This window comes from Coffea arabica, chromosome 3e (assembly GCF_036785885.1).
Source record: "Coffea arabica cultivar ET-39 chromosome 3e, Coffea Arabica ET-39 HiFi, whole genome shotgun sequence".
Lineage (NCBI taxonomy): Eukaryota > Viridiplantae > Streptophyta > Magnoliopsida > Gentianales > Rubiaceae > Coffea > Coffea arabica.
Genome location: NC_092315.1, coordinates 4,533,010 through 4,548,743, shown reverse-complemented (window position 1 = coordinate 4,548,743; position 15,734 = coordinate 4,533,010). Strand labels below are relative to the sequence as shown.

The 15,734-nt window shown below is 36.5% G+C and overlaps 3 protein-coding genes across 3 annotated transcripts; 2 read left to right on the top strand and 1 right to left on the bottom strand.

The window, feature by feature from the left end:
* Window positions 1-3,709: 3,709 nt before the first annotated feature.
* LOC113734261 (uncharacterized) lies at window positions 3,710-5,291 on the top strand. The gene is made up of 2 exons (XM_027260692.2): window positions 3,710-4,257; window positions 4,614-5,291. The coding sequence occupies exons 1-2, from the start codon at window positions 4,186-4,188 to the stop codon at window positions 5,085-5,087; spliced, it is 546 nt and encodes a 181-aa protein (XP_027116493.1). The 5' UTR covers window positions 3,710-4,185; the 3' UTR covers window positions 5,088-5,291.
* Window positions 5,292-5,738: 447 nt separating this feature from the next.
* On the bottom strand, window positions 5,739-7,451 carry LOC140004586 (1-aminocyclopropane-1-carboxylate oxidase homolog 10-like). The gene is made up of 4 exons (XM_072084044.1): window positions 7,317-7,451; window positions 6,730-7,044; window positions 5,873-5,944; window positions 5,739-5,756 (listed from the first exon to the last, which is right to left on the bottom strand). Exons 1-4 carry the CDS (start codon window positions 7,449-7,451, stop codon window positions 5,739-5,741), a joined length of 540 nt encoding a protein of 179 aa, XP_071940145.1.
* Window positions 7,452-7,841: 390 nt separating this feature from the next.
* On the top strand, window positions 7,842-9,466 carry LOC140038773 (uncharacterized). The gene is made up of 3 exons (XM_072084043.1): window positions 7,842-8,315; window positions 8,422-8,576; window positions 8,995-9,466. The coding sequence occupies exons 1-3, from the start codon at window positions 7,842-7,844 to the stop codon at window positions 9,464-9,466; spliced, it is 1,101 nt and encodes a 366-aa protein (XP_071940144.1).
* Window positions 9,467-15,734: the final 6,268 nt, after the last annotated feature.

Below are 15,734 nucleotides of genomic sequence, written 5' to 3'. Positions count from 1 at the left end.
TCATTGAAATCGTCATGAACCTCAGGGGAGAAACACAGAGTCTAACTTGTTTTGTTGAAGCAAAGCTACAAATAATCTTGAAGGACCGCTAGCCCTTGTTTGGATTGTTGTTTCCGTCGGAAAATATTGTCGTTTTCCGTGATCACATTTCCCTATCACCTTTTTCCCTCACATATATCAAATCGCTACAGTAATTTTTTCATGAAAAATGACGGAAAATGCAATCCAAACGCAACCTTATCTTTCAAAGTTAACTTGGACTGATGGAGATTGTCACATGTAGCAGCAGTTTTTGACTATCGATAACTTGGAAACTCTGGAGTGCAATGCGAATTGGAAAGAAACCAACTGCGGGTTGTTATCTTTATTGATGAAAGAAACTTGAGAAAGCAACAGACTAGGTTGTGCAGATGCTTAGCAGAGGCTGAAATTTTCCTCCTTTAAGAATTGGAACTAAAGGGGCATGGCATATCCATTTGGGCAATTACTGGAAGCTAATCTCCTGTCACAAGATTAAAACTCTTATTGCAATAATGTAATACGGCTCATCCCATATGTTCTCCTTGAAAATTGCAGTACTAACTACTTTTTCTTGAAGAGTTTCCAATGGAAACCAAATGATTCAAAAATTATTTTGAAGAAAAGAAGGGAAAAAAGGTGTAGAAAGAAGATGTTAAAGGTGTAAATATCAAAACTTTAGGTCATCAAAGCCTGTATTGATCCATTATAGCCTGAGGTGTAATTTGTCCCTTTCACTTTTTGGCTTTGAAGTTGGACATTAGAATGAAATAGCTAGAAAAATCCATGAGGAAAGGATGACATATTTTTTGGTTTGGAGAAGTAAAAGAGGTAGGTAAGTCGTCATGAATACAGTCGACCGAACTTCGCTGCAGTAGCGCTTGTAGGCTGTAGCCAACTTCGCTGTAGTGGCGGTAGCGCCAACAAATCATCTGCTTGTTTGCAAGCTAAGCCGCAAGAATGTCAAAAGAGTATTAAAACGTTGGTCCACTGATCAGGCACCAAATCTCGAGGGAAAACCATTTCTCGAGAAAAAGGATTTGGTACAATAATTTCTTAATTTACGTTTAACTTAATGCTGTTGTAGGTTGTAGTTGTACTGCTTCTATTGGAAAACTAATACTCCTTTCGTCGCATTTATTTAGTCATATTTGGAGAAATTAATTTTTTAATAATTGTGATTTGATTGTGATATTTGTATTTCTCTTTTCAATTTAATCTCATAAATTCAAAATTTAAATTTGAATGATAATATGCATTTGATTAGAAAGGAGGGAAAATTGCAGAAACCTCCACTGAAGTTTCTGACACTAGCACTTACCTCCTCTGTGATTTAAGAAATAGAACTTACCTCCCTTGAACTTACTGATTCTTTACATATTTAGTCCAAGTTAGAAAAAGTGCCATTAAAATATTATTTTGGGGAGTGAGATGTGAAATTTGTGCCAAATTTGCCCTCTGTGCTACATGCCAAGTAGTATTAGCAAAAGAATGATAAAACAATACAAATTAATTAACAATTAATAAACTTTAAGGGGTGTTGTTTATGGGCAAATGGATATTACCTATTTAAAATACCAGCGCTTTATAGGTATTTTATTCTCAAATATTTAATTTATGATGAATACATCAATGTTTCTAAGTAAAATTCAAAAAGTATTACAGTAATATTCTTACAAAAAGAAATCGGTAGGTTATCCATTTAATATAAATTAATTATTTTTTTAAAAAAAAAAGAAATAGCACATAAAATATTAATTCTTTATAGCTTTCCTCCATTACATGAACAAAATATTGGCTTTTTATGGGCATTTTATTTTGAATCATTTAATTTATGTAAAATACATAAATATTTGTAACTAAAATTGAAAAAGAGTTACACTAATATTTTTACAAAAGAAAAACTGGTAGGTTTTGTATTTAACAAAAATTAAATATGTGAAAGTAAAAAAAAAAAAAAAGGAAATTGCCCATAGTATACCAGCTCTTTATGGGTTTCCTCCATTACATGAACAAAATACTAGTTATTTATGGGCATTTTATTCTAAATCATTTAATTTATGTTAAATACATATTTTTGTAAGTAAAATTCAGAAATTGTTACACTAATATTTTTACGAAAGGGGAATTGGTAGGTTTTGTATTTAACATAAATTAAAAATGTGAAAGTAACACTTACAGGTGATTTTATTAGTTTAATTGGTTAATTTGTTGACAAGAAACAAGGTTTCTTTTGCAAAATTTGTTCATTAGGTTTTTCCAACTAATTAGGATATAAAGGTAAATTTCACAATCTTTTGTTAGCAAATTTGGCACAAATTTCTCATCTCACTCCTTAAAATAATATTTTAATGACATTTTTTCTAGCCTAGATTGAATATACAAAGAATCAGTAAGTTCAAGAGAGATCAGTGCTATTTCTGAAACCACAGGGAAAATAAGTGCTACTGTTTGAAATCTCAAGGGAGATTTCTACAATTATCTCTAGAAAGAATAGCTGTATTGAAAAAAAAGATTAAAAGACGTTTTGACTTTTCTAATGACAATTGTCTAGGAACATTCCAAAATATAAAGTATGATATTTTCAATGGAACGGAGTAAATACTGGGGTACGTTTAGACACCTTGAAATGTGACAATTGGTGATGTTCCATCAAGCACTTTTTCTGTAGTAAAGTGAACAGTATGTATTGATAAACTTGCAGATTCTCTACGAAGAAACTAGCATTGCTAATCAATTTTGACAAGAAACAACAACAAACATGATCATAATAATAATAAAAATAAAGAAACAAGTAGTCTGATCTGGTTATATCTCTATGAAGATATATGCTTCAACAAACACAAATTTCTATTTTAATTTTCAATTTTTTTTTTTGAGGAAACCTTCAAGTAAATTTCAGGGACAATCTTCGCGAGCAAACAATATGTACCCGTAGGCTGTAGCAACTTAGAATAGCATAATTTTACACGATGAAACTCACATTGTGGAAACATTTCTCGCTTCTCACTGTTTTTCTAGAGGTGATTATCAAAAGCTAAGGTTCAAACTTTAAGTATTGTCCAGCAAACACTCCAAGAAAAGCCCTAAGAACTTCTTAATCTATGTACAAAAGAATAAAAATGGTCTGTTCATTCGCAATTCAATGGAAGCTCCAAATCTCACAAAGCAAAACCAAAGTTTAGGTACTAAATGCCATTTTATTCAATTGTTTTATCATTGTATCGAAATAGTCTTAAGCCAATTCATGTTGTCCAAAGCATTTGATTTAAGATGTTAAAATGATTCAGGTTCCACTGCATGTCGTCATTCAGTGAAAACATCAAGAAAAAGTTCAGAATGTTTGGCTTGTCTCTCAACTTTAAAATCAACTGTTTTTCTAATGCACTTCTAATTCTCCAAAATTAAGAATTCCCTTGTCAATCTGACTAACCTCAAAATGAGTTATTTGATCATCAACAGAAGAGTTCACATGGCATACAATCAAATGTCAAGGTACGATAATTCTTAATTGCATCAAAAGTATAATTCTTTGAGAGGATATAAGCTGCCTAGTCCTTCAGCATAATGGTTATGATAAAAAGGCAGTAAAAAGGATTCCCCTGTTGGTGTCTCTTTCATTTTCAAAGTACTAATAAACAAGCAAGAAAGAAAGATGGCTTTTGAACTACTAATTAACTGCCAACAAAAACTTGCCTGAAGAATGATCTCCCCTGCTGTTCATGCACACCATAGTGTTGAGTCTTTTTGTGCTGGCAGGGAAAGAATTACTCAAGGGATAGTTCTCGTGGTTGTCATGCAGAAACGGCCAAACGGGAAACTTGATGTTTACAAAATTTTATGATATGATCGGAACCGGTTAACCGAGAACCGAGAACCGTGAACCGATGATGAAATGAAATCCACACTGGCGCGAAAAGGCGGGAACAACCCTTTTTTTTTTTTTTCAGGATTCAAGAAACGTTTTTTTCGAAGTTTCTCTTCCTTTTTCAAGACATAGAGGTGCTAAAATGCCAAGTCTCCATTCTTCAACTTCACTTCCAATTGAACCCAGCCCGCCAAGTCTCCGAGACACCCTTTCTCTGGCGAGCGCCACCGCCCGTCTTCCTTCCCCTCTCTCTCTCTCTCTCTCAAGGGAAAATGACGTATTAAGGCTTTTACTGAATCATGAGTAGTCTGGAGAAGTCAAATTCTGAATCTCCCGCCGGTATCAGTCTCAGCCCCAGCCCCCCATCAATGGTACCTTCTCATTTTTTAATGTTTTTCTTTTTCTTTTTTTCCCTTCTTGGTAGCTAACCATTTGCATCCTATGAAATTCTTGAATTATCAATTATAGAATAAACGTCTCAGAAGTGATAAGAGAAATGGGGTCCTTTTTCTTCTTCTTTTTGCCCTTCTTTTATTATTCAATTCTCCTTACTGGAATCACCCCCCCCCCTCCTCCTGATAGGATAAAAATTGGATTTTTTTCCCCTTTTTGGTAGAATGGAATTTGGATATGAGTTTGAACACTTGATTATGCAAAGCTATTCAAGCCAATTACCTTTCATAACCACTTATTTCTTTTTTTGTCATATGGAATATTTTTCTCTTAGTTGGAGGGAAAGATAAATAGCTACGTTGACAAACTGAATGGGCAGAGCAGTTCAGAGAATTCTTGTGCAAATGTTGGAGGAAATACTGGAGCTGCTTCAACTGAAGGTACTCAAACGACTTCAAAGTTCAGGGACAGGCCTATACCGCCTCTGCCTCCTCAACCCCTGAAAAGGATGAAGGTATATCCGAAAAGTAGGAGTGAGATATGGTTTCATTTCACTAGATTGGAATCTGATAGGAACAAGGCTGCTTGCAATTATTGTGGAGCTGAATATGCTTGTTGCTCTAACAAAAATGGAACCAGTGGTTTGTGGAATCATTTTAAGGGAAGATGTAAGAAGAATCCGTATAAACTTTTGGCTGGCCAAACAACTCTGCAGAAATGTAGCATGGAAAAGCCAGTAATGGTTGACCAAGTGACTCCGGAGAAGTGTGGGATAAAAAAAGGACTAAGGCTGGCCAAACAACTCTAGACAGTTTCATGGTGAAAAAAGAACCCCTGATCTAGTGCTCATAAGCTAATTTTAGTCGGTTTCATATTTTGCTGAAGTAGATTTCTGCTTTTGTAAATTCGAACCAATGTAGTAGATATTGATCTTTATTGTTCTTGGTTCGTGTTTTACGATTGGCCTTTCAAGCTAATCGTTTGATCCATTATAGCATGGCCAATTTACGAATGGGAGGAGAAGCAAGGCAGCATGAACCTCCTAGATATGCAGTAGAAGAAACAAGTTGTTGTAATCATCAAGATTTAATATACAGTAGTAAGTGACATGCATATGATAAAATATAGAACATATTGATTCATCTTGACTGCAGCAAAAGGTTTAAGAGAACACTGAACTTACGAACAATAGCAAATTTCATGTTTTCATAGTAGCATTCAACCTAAAATGCGATAAAAGTGGGCCTTTTTTCAGGCCATCGTTGTAACGGTGCGTAAGCATCTCTTTGGCTGTGGTCTCTCTATACAGTGGTGGGTTTTCTTCTGATAATAGCTCTTTAATTGGTCCATAAATCCTTAGCGTACTCTCTTCTTGATCAAAATGTGTCCTGAAGAAACTTGCCACTGAAATTCTTGGGCCTTCTTGTTTCGCGAGAACTCTGTGGTTTACACTTCTGAACTAATCATTGGTGACCAGCTGCATGAGTCATGGGAAAAATAAGTATATTCAATAAGAGAAATTTAGTTTTGAACCAAAATATAGCAAAAGGGAGGAATCAGTTTGAAGCTAAAAGCAAAACGGGAGGTGCTGACCACATAGTGCTTACAGTCAACATTCTTTGGCAACTGTGGAAAGCAAGGAATGATAGCGTAAACACCAGCACCCTTTTGAAATTGTACGGAAAGCTCAATCAGAATCGATAGAGTTCGTAGCAGCTCAGGAAATGGATAAACGAGTAAGCATTTAGAAAACAACAACAGTGGAATAGGAAGCGCAGACAAACACTGATGATGGCAATTGCATGTCCATAAGCATTGAAATCAGCAGCCAGAAGGAAAACAAGGTGCTAGGGGTAGGCATAATAGCCTCGAAGGCTGATAATACACAAGTTGTTTGGGCCTTACGAGAAGGAAGTACAGGCGAGATGCTGCTGGATTATGCACAAGCCATTAAACTGGCACTGAGCAAAGCAATGGAGCAACACTGGCAGGCAGTCAAACTGGAAATTTCATCACATAAGCTACAACATCTTTTGAAGACCAAGAAAACTATGGATGTTAGACTTTTTGCTCAAATCGAGGACATCCATACATTAAGATTGCTGTTTTTGAAATGCTCATTTATTCTGTCCTCAAATGAGAGTAGTATAAGAAGTAGAATGATTAGCAACTATGCTGTTAGTTTAACACAAGATGAGGAATGCTGGTTTCCTCCGTGTCGTAGTACATGTTTGTAAAGCTCAACATGCCTATGCTCAAGAATTGTACAGTTTAGCTCTCAATCAATAACAATCTATTGTTTCAGTATTAAAAAAAAAAAAGGAATCAGTTTTCTTCGGGGGGAGGAAGGGAGGGGTAGTTATCGAGGAAGTTATAGCTGGTTAAAATCAGATCATTGCGAAAGTAATGCAAATAGAACAAGGTTGGTGATTCATGCACGAGATACTTGCCTGCAGAAGATCTGCAATGTTGACAATTAAAGCACCAGGCAAGAAAGGTACATCTATCCATTGATCTTCATGGAGGACTTGGAGGCCACCTATTTGGTCTTGCAAAAGTATTGTTAAGAAGCCACTATCTGTGTGGTCTCTTAAGCCCATGGTGCACTCTGGTTCAGGGCATGGAGGATAGTAATGACCTAGGATGAAAAGTCCTTTAGCACAATCTATATTCTTCAGATGGTCTGGCTTCAGACCAAGTGCCTCGGATAGCAATTCAAACATAATATGCCCTAACTTCATCATAAACTCAGAATTATTACATCCCTGCGTACCGAAGAAGTGTTAAATTGAGGATTGGAGAAATGAATGAACATCGAAGTTGATAGAAAACTGGTAGCTTTGCAGATTTATCCATAAAAAGTAGCATATATGTGGCCTGAGATTTAAGACTTTGATACAAGTTCAATAGCTGCTTATTATGCTGATCTAGTATTGAGTTTTGACTGCACTCTATCGTTAAAAGGCTAGCATCTTGAGCTATTGCTTAATTTGATTACTTCCACTGAAAATTCCAGTAATTAGAATTTGCATAGCACCTTATTCCTTACGCACCTGCACACTTCGGGCAACTCTTCAGGCTCAGGGGGGTCAGGAGCCATAACAACATAAATCGAGTCTCTCCAGCTAGCTTCTTGTGCTTGATGTAGATCAAAATTGTTGTTATATGACATTTTCTTTTGTTGAAACTTTTACTTATGTTATTGTTTAACTTGTTTTTCAAATGGAGTCATTCATTTAGTGGCCTAGAGTTTAGGAATTTGCTGTACGTTGGAGTCTTTCAGTTATGACTTAGTCAGCAGATTTAGTGGCTTAGTGGTCTAGTCTTTAGGAGTGGTGGGGTTATGGAGAAGGTGCCAGATATGGGACCTGATCTTAAGGGATTTCAGTTGTGTGTTTTGCCTATTTAAAGGCTCCAAAGTTTACGATTAAGTATGACTTTTTGGCCACAGTACTACTGTTATCTTTGCTATTTCTTATCAGTGGTATCAGAGCTACAAGATTCCTGAGACCTGAGAGTGAAACACCTGAAATTATCTACTCTTCCCCACTACCCTATCCAAATGGCCAATGACTCAAATTTTGTGCAAGCCGCCATTCCTCGCTTTGATGGTCACTATGACCACTGGAGCATGCTCATGGAAAATTTTTTACGGTCCAAAGAATATTGGTCAGTGGTTGAATCTGGAATTCAAGAACCACCAGCAGGTGCAACCGTGACAGATGCTCAGCAAACAGACATTGAAGCTAGAAAGCTCAAAGACTTGAAAGCGAAGAACTATCTCTTCCAGGCTATTGATCGTCCCATCTTGGAGACTATTCTTTGCAAAGATACATCCAAGGATATTTGGGATTCAATGAAGAAAAAATATCAAGGCTCTTCTAGAGTGAAGCGCGCACAGCTTCAAGCCTTGAGGAGGGATTTTGAAGTTTTGCAGATGAAGGATGCGGAATCTGGTACAAGCTTTATTGGAAGGACGATGGAAATTGCAAATAAAATGAGATGCTATGGAGAAGAGATTAAAGATGTTAACATAGTAGCTAGAAAAAATTCTGCGTTCTATGACGCGAGAATTTAACTATGTTGTTTGCTCAATTGAAGAGTCAAACGACATAGATGACCTCTCTCTTGATGAATTGCAGAGCTCCGTGTTAGTCCATGAACAGAAGATGAATCGAAGCTGGACAGCAGAGGAACAAGCTTTAAAAGCTTCTACCAACACTCGCTCCAACAGCTCAAGGGAAGAGGCAGAAGCCGAGGAAGAGGAAGGGGAGATCGAGATCATGACAAATCTAGAGTAGAGTGCTTTAGATGTCACAAATATGGTTTGTTTGGATTGTGGTTTATTTGCCAAAATATATTTGCTTACATCATCATTACAATTTCCAACACACCTTTTTATCTTCTCAATTATCTTTTTATCTCACATACATCACATCACAAAAAGTGCTATAGTAAAAATATCTCTAATAAGTCACAATCCAAACAAAAGTGCTTCTGAATGTGTCACTGAACTGCCAAAGTATAAAGAAAGAGAGGAGAACTCAAATTTTGCAGAAGAAACGAATGAACCAGAAACTTTGTTGATGGCTGCCCATGAAGGAAAAAAAGATTGAGTCGAATATTTGGTATGTCGATACAGGCTGCAGCAATCACATGAGTGGAAGTAAGTCTTCTTTTTCGAATCTAAATGAAAGCTTTCACTCTACTGTCAGTTTTGGTGACTTCTCTACTGTGAAAGTGATGAGAAAAGGTGATGTTAAGATACATACTAAGAATGGCCTCGTGAAAACAATTTCTAATGTGTTGTATGTTCCTGATTTGAAAAGTAATTTGTTGAGTGCTAGTCAGTTGCAAGAAAAGGGGTATGTCATTACAATTAAGAAAGGCACTTGTGAAATTTATGATCCTGATAAAAGAAGTTCTATTGCGACTGTCCAGATGAGTTCTAACAGATTATTTCCAATGAAAATTGAAAGCATTCAATCTTGTTTGATGGCTGAAGTAAAGGACCCCTCATGGTTGTGGCATTTTCGTTATGGCCACTTAAGTTTTGGTGGACTGAGGGCTCTACAACAGAAAACCATGGTGACAGGGCTTCCGGACATTACTGTTCCCTCCCTAGTTTGTGAAGACTGTGTTGTCAGCAAACAACACCGTTCTCAGTTTCCCAAAGGAAAGTCTTAGAGAGCAAAGGATGCGTTAGAGTTGGTGCATTCAGATATTTGTGGCCCAATAAACCCATCGTCTAATGGAGGTAAAAGATACTTAATTACCTTCATTGATGATTTTTCAAGGAAAACGTGGGTTTATTTTTTACAGGAAAAATCAGAAGCTCTTACTATGTTTAAAAGGTTCAAAGCTCTTGTGAAAAATGAAGCAGGCAAGACTATTAAGTCTCTTCGAACAGATCGGGGTGGCGAGTATTGCTCAAAAGAATTTGAAGATTTTTGCATACAACATGGCATTCGAAGAGAACTTACAGCTGCACATACACCACAACAAAATGGTGTATCGGAGCGGAAGAACAGAACAATTCTTAATATGGTGAGAACTCTATTAACAAGAGGAAGAGTTCCAAAGACTTTTTGGCCGGAGGCTGTAAAATGGAGTATTCATGTTTTAAACAGAAGTCCAACTTTTGCCGTTCAAAACAAGACTCCTGAAGAGGCTTGGAGTGGAAGAAGACCAGCTGTAGATCACTTTAGAATCTTTGGTTGCCTCGCCTATGCCCACATCCCGGATGCGAAAAGAAAAAAACTTGATGACAAAGCTGAGAAATGCATCTTTCTTGGCGTAAGTGAATCCTCCAAAGCCTATAAATTATTCAACCCACTGACGAAGAAGATTGTGACCAGCAGGGATGTTATTTTTGAAGAAGAGAGCACCTGGGATTGGGATGGGCAGCAGCCTAAACAAGTCTTTTATGATGATGATGCTAAACAGGAGCAAGTTCCAGCACTTGACATGCCACAAAACTCTTCAGATACAACTCAAACAGCTACTGGAATTTCACAACCAGTTGCTGAAGTAAATAAAGAAGGAGCCCAGTCAGTTGGTCGAATTAGAAGAAGGCCTGCTTGGATGGAAGATTATGAGGTAACTGGGTTAAGTAATCCAATTACTCATTTTGCTTTGTTCGCAGATTGTGATCCTACAACTTTTGAGAGTGCTGTCAAAGAAGAAAAATGGCAAAAGACAATGGACGATGAAATCAATTCAATTGAGAAGAATGACACTTGGGAGTTGTGTGATCTTCCTATGGGGCACAAAACCATTGGTGTCAAATGGGTCTTCAAGACAAAGCTAAACAAAGATGGTGGTGTTGACAAGTACAAAGCACGCTTGGTGGCAAAAGGATACAAGCAGCAGTACGGGGTTGATTATACAGAAGTATTTTCTCCAGTTGCAAGACATGACACGATCAGATTGGTGGTTGCATTAGCAGCGCAAAATTCTTGGCCTATCTTCCAGCTAGATGTCAAATCAGCATTCTTGCATGGGTATTTGGAGGAGCAGGTATTTATTGAGCAACCCCCAGGCTATATTAAAGTTGGGAATGAGAATAAAGTGTTCAGACTGAAAAAGGCTCTTTATGGTCTAAAGCAAGCTACGAGGGTTTGGTATAGTCGAATTGAGACTTATTTTCTTAAAGTTGATTTTATAAAATGTCCTTATGAGCATACAATGTTTGTTAAGATTGAAGATGGGGGGAAGCTTCTCATAGTTTGCCTGTATGTTGATGACCTTATATTTACTGGAAATTGTGATACCATGTTTGGTGAATTCAAGAAATCCATGATGAATGAATTTGAAATGACTGATCTTGGTTGGATGCATTATTTTCTTGGCATAGAAGTAATGCAATCAGATGATGGAATTTTCTTATCTCAAACGAAATATGTGGGAGAAATTTTGAATAGATTTCATATGAAGGATTGCAATTCTGTAAGTACTCCAATTGAATGTGGCATGAAGCTACACAAAGATCATGATGGAAAAAAGGTTGATAGCACACTCTACAAGCAAATTGTGGACAGTTTAATGTATCTTACTGCAACAAGGCCAGATATAATGTACTCTGTGAGTTTAATCAGCAGATATATGGAAAGTCCCACGGAGTTGCATTTGTTAGCTGTCAAGAGAATCCTTCGTTATTTACAAGGAACTCGAAACCTAGGGATATGCTACAAGAAGGGTGAAAAATCTAACTTTGTGGGTTATACTGATAGTGATTATGCAGGAGATCAAGATGATGGAAGGAGTACTTCTGGCTATGTTTTTATGCTTGGAACAGGTGCAATCTCCTGGTCATCAAAGAAGCAATCAATTGTCACCTTATCCAGTACAGAAGCTGAATTTGTTGCAGCTACGGCTTGTGCTTGCCAAGCCATATGGCTAAGAAGAATACTTGAGGAGTTGCAGTTCAAGCAATGTGGAGCTACTATAATACTATGTGATAACAGCTCTACAATCAAGTTATCAAAGAATCCAGTGTTCTACGGAAGAAGCAAGCACATTGATGTGAAGCTTTATTTTTTGAGAGATCTTTGCAAAGATGGAACTGTTGATTTGATGCATTGTAAGAGTGATGATCAAGTTGCTGATATATTCACCAAGGCGCTCAAGAGAGAATCGTTTGTGAAACTCAGAGGATTACTAGGTCTCTGCAACCTAGGTTCAGTCAAGGTTGTAAACTGATGTTTACTAACATCAGTTTAAGGGAGGGATTGTTGAAACTTTTACTTATGTTATTGTTTAACTTGTTTTTCAAATGGAGTCATTCATTTAGTGGCCTAGAGTTTAGGAATTTGCTGTACGTTGGAGTCTTTCAGTTATGACTTAGTCAGCAGATTTAGTGGCTTAGTGGTCTAGTCTTTAGGAGTGGTGGGGTTATGGAGAAGGTGCCAGATATGGGACCTGATCTTAAGGGATTTCAGTTGTGTGTTTTGCCTATTTAAAGGCTCCAAAGTTTACGATTAAGTATGACTTTTTGGCCACAATACTACTGTTATCTTTGCTATTTCTTATCATCTTTGTCGTATCGCGCGTGTAGTGCGGCTTCTTTCCCTCAGTATCTTGTTCGTGAAACTGGCGCACACCCTTAATCATATTGTCCAAGATACTTGCAGGAATCCCCTGATTGACAATCTGAAAAAATCCCCATTCTGCAGCAGCGCTACTTACTTTGGCAATAACTTCTTCTCGCTGGCCTTGAAGATCTATTACTGGGATTCTGTCCTGTGATATGCCTGAAATCGGTTCTGTTCCAAATTCTTGCTGTTGCTGCTGCTGCTCAAGGACAAATATTCTTGGGATCTTTGTAATTCCAGCGTCAAATATCCCCTTCACACCAGCTTTTGTCTCATCAAATGCTTGAACCTCACTTTGTCTATCATTCTCAGGAGTAATTTCTCTCTGAAATTCAATCTTGCTTGAGCCAACAATTTTCTTAGCTAGAAGAGAAGCTCGAGTGAAATTCTGATTCTTGATGTGTCAGAAAGAATCATTTATCTCGAAATTCAACACATGGGACAGACTGTTACTGTGGTTGGTCTTCCTATAAGTGGTTATCCAACCTAGCCTTAGTTCCTGGTTTCAGAACCGCTCATTTTGTCTAGCAAAGTAGGGCCGTTTAAATAGAAGTAGAATAATTAGTAATTATGCTTTAGGCATCTTTTGTGACGAGGAGTGGTTTAATCCTCAGTGCTAAAGTGCACAGATTGTATAAACTTTATTGGAGCCTTTGCTCCTAAAGTGTAATGAAATTTCTGACGTTTCAGGGGAAGAAAAGTTATCCAACCAGCCAGTTACTATGTATCTACTACAGCATATTATCTTTTGTTCTATTAATTAGTCTAATTTCCCATGCAATTAATTCCGAAAAAAAGAAAAAAGATGCAAAGCCAAGCATTTCTAAATGTTGACTAACAAAAATGATAGACAACCAGACAAGACACACCGCTTGGATTTGTTTCTTTCTTCCTGCCAACCTGCTAATGCCATCATCATTCTTGTCTGACTTTATATTTGGATTCCATGGTATCGCCGGCATCAGCTATCTAACTATTTGGATTCATCAGTTCGTGGTGATGATGCAAAAGACATCTAGCAAATCTGGACATTTTTTTCAGTTATGTGATAAATGGCTGAAGAGTCTCTGCCTTTCCTTTTCTTTTTATAACTGAACAGGTTTTTTTCCCTTTTCTTAATTTCATCGTTGCCGGTAGGGCTGCAAATGTGCCGAACTGAGTCGAGTTTTGGTCTAATTGACTCTAGCTTTGACTTAATTTTATTGAACTCGAGCTCGACGAGCTGCCAATTTAAACTTCGACCTTGAGCTCGACTTGATTCGAGTCGAGCTCGAGCTCAAAATAAATAAATAAATAAAAAATTTATTTTTTAAACAATAAAAAATAATAATATTTTTTTCTTAATAAATAATAAAATATTAAGAATATATATATAATTTTACTATTAAAATAAAAAATATATATATACTTAAAATAAAAAAAAATATATATATATATATATATACTTGAGCTCGCGAGCCGACTCGAAAGCTAATTAGCTTAATATTTTGAGATCGAGTTCAAGTTCAATTTCAACTCGAGCCAACTCGAGCTCGATATTGATCGAGCTCTCGGTTCAATTGCAATCCTAGTTGCCGGCAACAGTTCGTAACTTTGTTGTGATTTTTTTGCCCTTTTCTTCATTTGTGATGATGCGAAACGCATCAATCAAATCTGGACCCTTTTTCTCCCTTTTCTTTCTTTGTAGTTTTTTTTCCTTCTCTTAATTTCATCATTGCCGGCATCAGTTTGTAGTGATTTTTTTCTCTCTCTTCTTTTTTTGTGATGATGCAAAAGACATCTAGCAAATCTACGCCTTTCCTTGTGTGATAAAATGACCGAAGAGTCTACCCACAAAGCGGTAGCTTAGCTCACGTTCCGGATCAGGACACGAATGAGGTGGCAGCGCGGGGTCATTTTCTCCTCCGGTTAAAAAATTGTATAGGGATGGGGAATTCTACACCGGTCTCATCACTTGCCTATATATATATAGTATCAGATTATGTATATACAATATTATTAATCATATTAATAATTATATATTTATACTAATACAAATCATTGATTAGTTATACTAATATATTTATCCTAAATTACTATTTACATTTTTTATTGACCAAAGTTTTAGCAATCGGATCCCAATATTTGGACTCCGTTCTCGTTAGTCCAAAATGGATATTTCAAGTTGGACTTGAATACTTAGATTGTACTTAAGTATTAATCTATAACACTTACTTTTTCAATGTACAATAAAATATGACATTCACCCTTCTTTATTAGGCTTTACATCCTCGCAAAGCCCAACCCAATAGCATGATCTAGACTATCCACTCAATTGTGGAGGATTTTAAAGATAGCTTGTACGAATTCTTGCGTTAATTCCTACCCTTAGGCCGATGTAGCACTTATCACTACACCACTCCCTTCTGCAGTAGCAATCCAATGCCACTAACCCAATCTCACCCTTGTGTAGAAACTACACGAGATTTGTTCAGCTATTGTAATGCCACATCCAGTACTATTGGCCCAGCTTTAACATGATACTCTATTCCATATCGGTAAAGTAAAGTGCTATATACTAATACTTAAATAGAATCTAAGTACTCAAATTCAATTTAGGACTAGTAAGGACGTAGCCCAAATAGTTAAACTTAATTGCTAAGAATACAAACTGTCCTTACTTTTGATAATTTAGTTGTGCTACACAAGGAAGAGGAAAAGAAAATTAAAAAAAAAAAAGAATAACAACAAGAATGAAAAGAAATATTAATATGAGTAGGATTAACTTTTTGGATAAATCTTTTATGTATTGACAGTGTATACACAAGTGAATCTAGACGTATGTCATATATACAAAATTTGATGTTCAAATTCAAATTCAAATAATGTGACATTTATTCAACCCCATCGGTGTATACACTGACAATATAAGAAAGATCAATCCTAACTTTCTATACACCGATTGTGTAATAATTTTTTTACGCTATAACTACGGATGTATATCATTATCATATGTATATAATTTGAATTTCAAATTTGAACTCATGTTATATAGTATAATTTAAATTTACTTAATATAAAAAAAATTATACATTGACAGAATATAAAAAATTTACTCTTACTAATATATATAAACTCCAGCACAATCATAGTTTTAGCAAGCTTTGCAGGAGGCACAATCCATCTTGACAATAATAAGTTGACCAAAACTCGAAAACCATCAATTTCTTAAATTACATGTTTAAGGTTCTTATATGTTTTTCAGCTTAATTGTGATAATAATGGGCCAGTGTAGCGAGGGGTATCTCTATTATTGGGGTCATGGTTGCTCGGGTGACTAGTGGGCTGTCTTCCGATAACAACTCCTGGAATTCTTGGGCCTA

What these genes read in the sequence shown, in the direction of transcription:
- LOC113734261 (XM_027260692.2), top strand. Translation starts at nt 4,186, where the DNA reads ATGAGTAGTCTGGAGAAGTCAAATTCTGAATCTCCCGCCGGTATCAGT. An exon ending in GCCCCAGCCCCCCATCAATG is followed by an intron (nt 4,258 to 4,613) that starts GTACCTTCTCAT and finishes TTTTTCTCTTAG; the next exon opens with TTGGAGGGAAAGATAAATAG.
- LOC140004586 (XM_072084044.1), bottom strand. Translation starts at nt 7,451, where the DNA reads ATGTCATATAACAACAATTTTGATCTACATCAAGCACAAGAAGCTAGC. An exon ending in GCAGGTGCGTAAGGAATAAG is followed by an intron (nt 7,045 to 7,316) that starts GTGCTATGCAAA and finishes TTCGGTACGCAG; the next exon opens with GGATGTAATAATTCTGAGTT. An exon ending in ACATTGCAGATCTTCTGCAG is followed by an intron (nt 5,945 to 6,729) that starts GCAAGTATCTCG and finishes CAATTTCAAAAG; the next exon opens with GGTGCTGGTGTTTACGCTAT.
- LOC140038773 (XM_072084043.1), top strand. Translation starts at nt 7,842, where the DNA reads ATGGCCAATGACTCAAATTTTGTGCAAGCCGCCATTCCTCGCTTTGAT. An exon ending in AGATTAAAGATGTTAACATA is followed by an intron (nt 8,316 to 8,421) that starts GTAGCTAGAAAA and finishes GATGAATTGCAG; the next exon opens with AGCTCCGTGTTAGTCCATGA. An exon ending in GAGATCATGACAAATCTAGA is followed by an intron (nt 8,577 to 8,994) that starts GTAGAGTGCTTT and finishes CTCTACTGTCAG; the next exon opens with TTTTGGTGACTTCTCTACTG.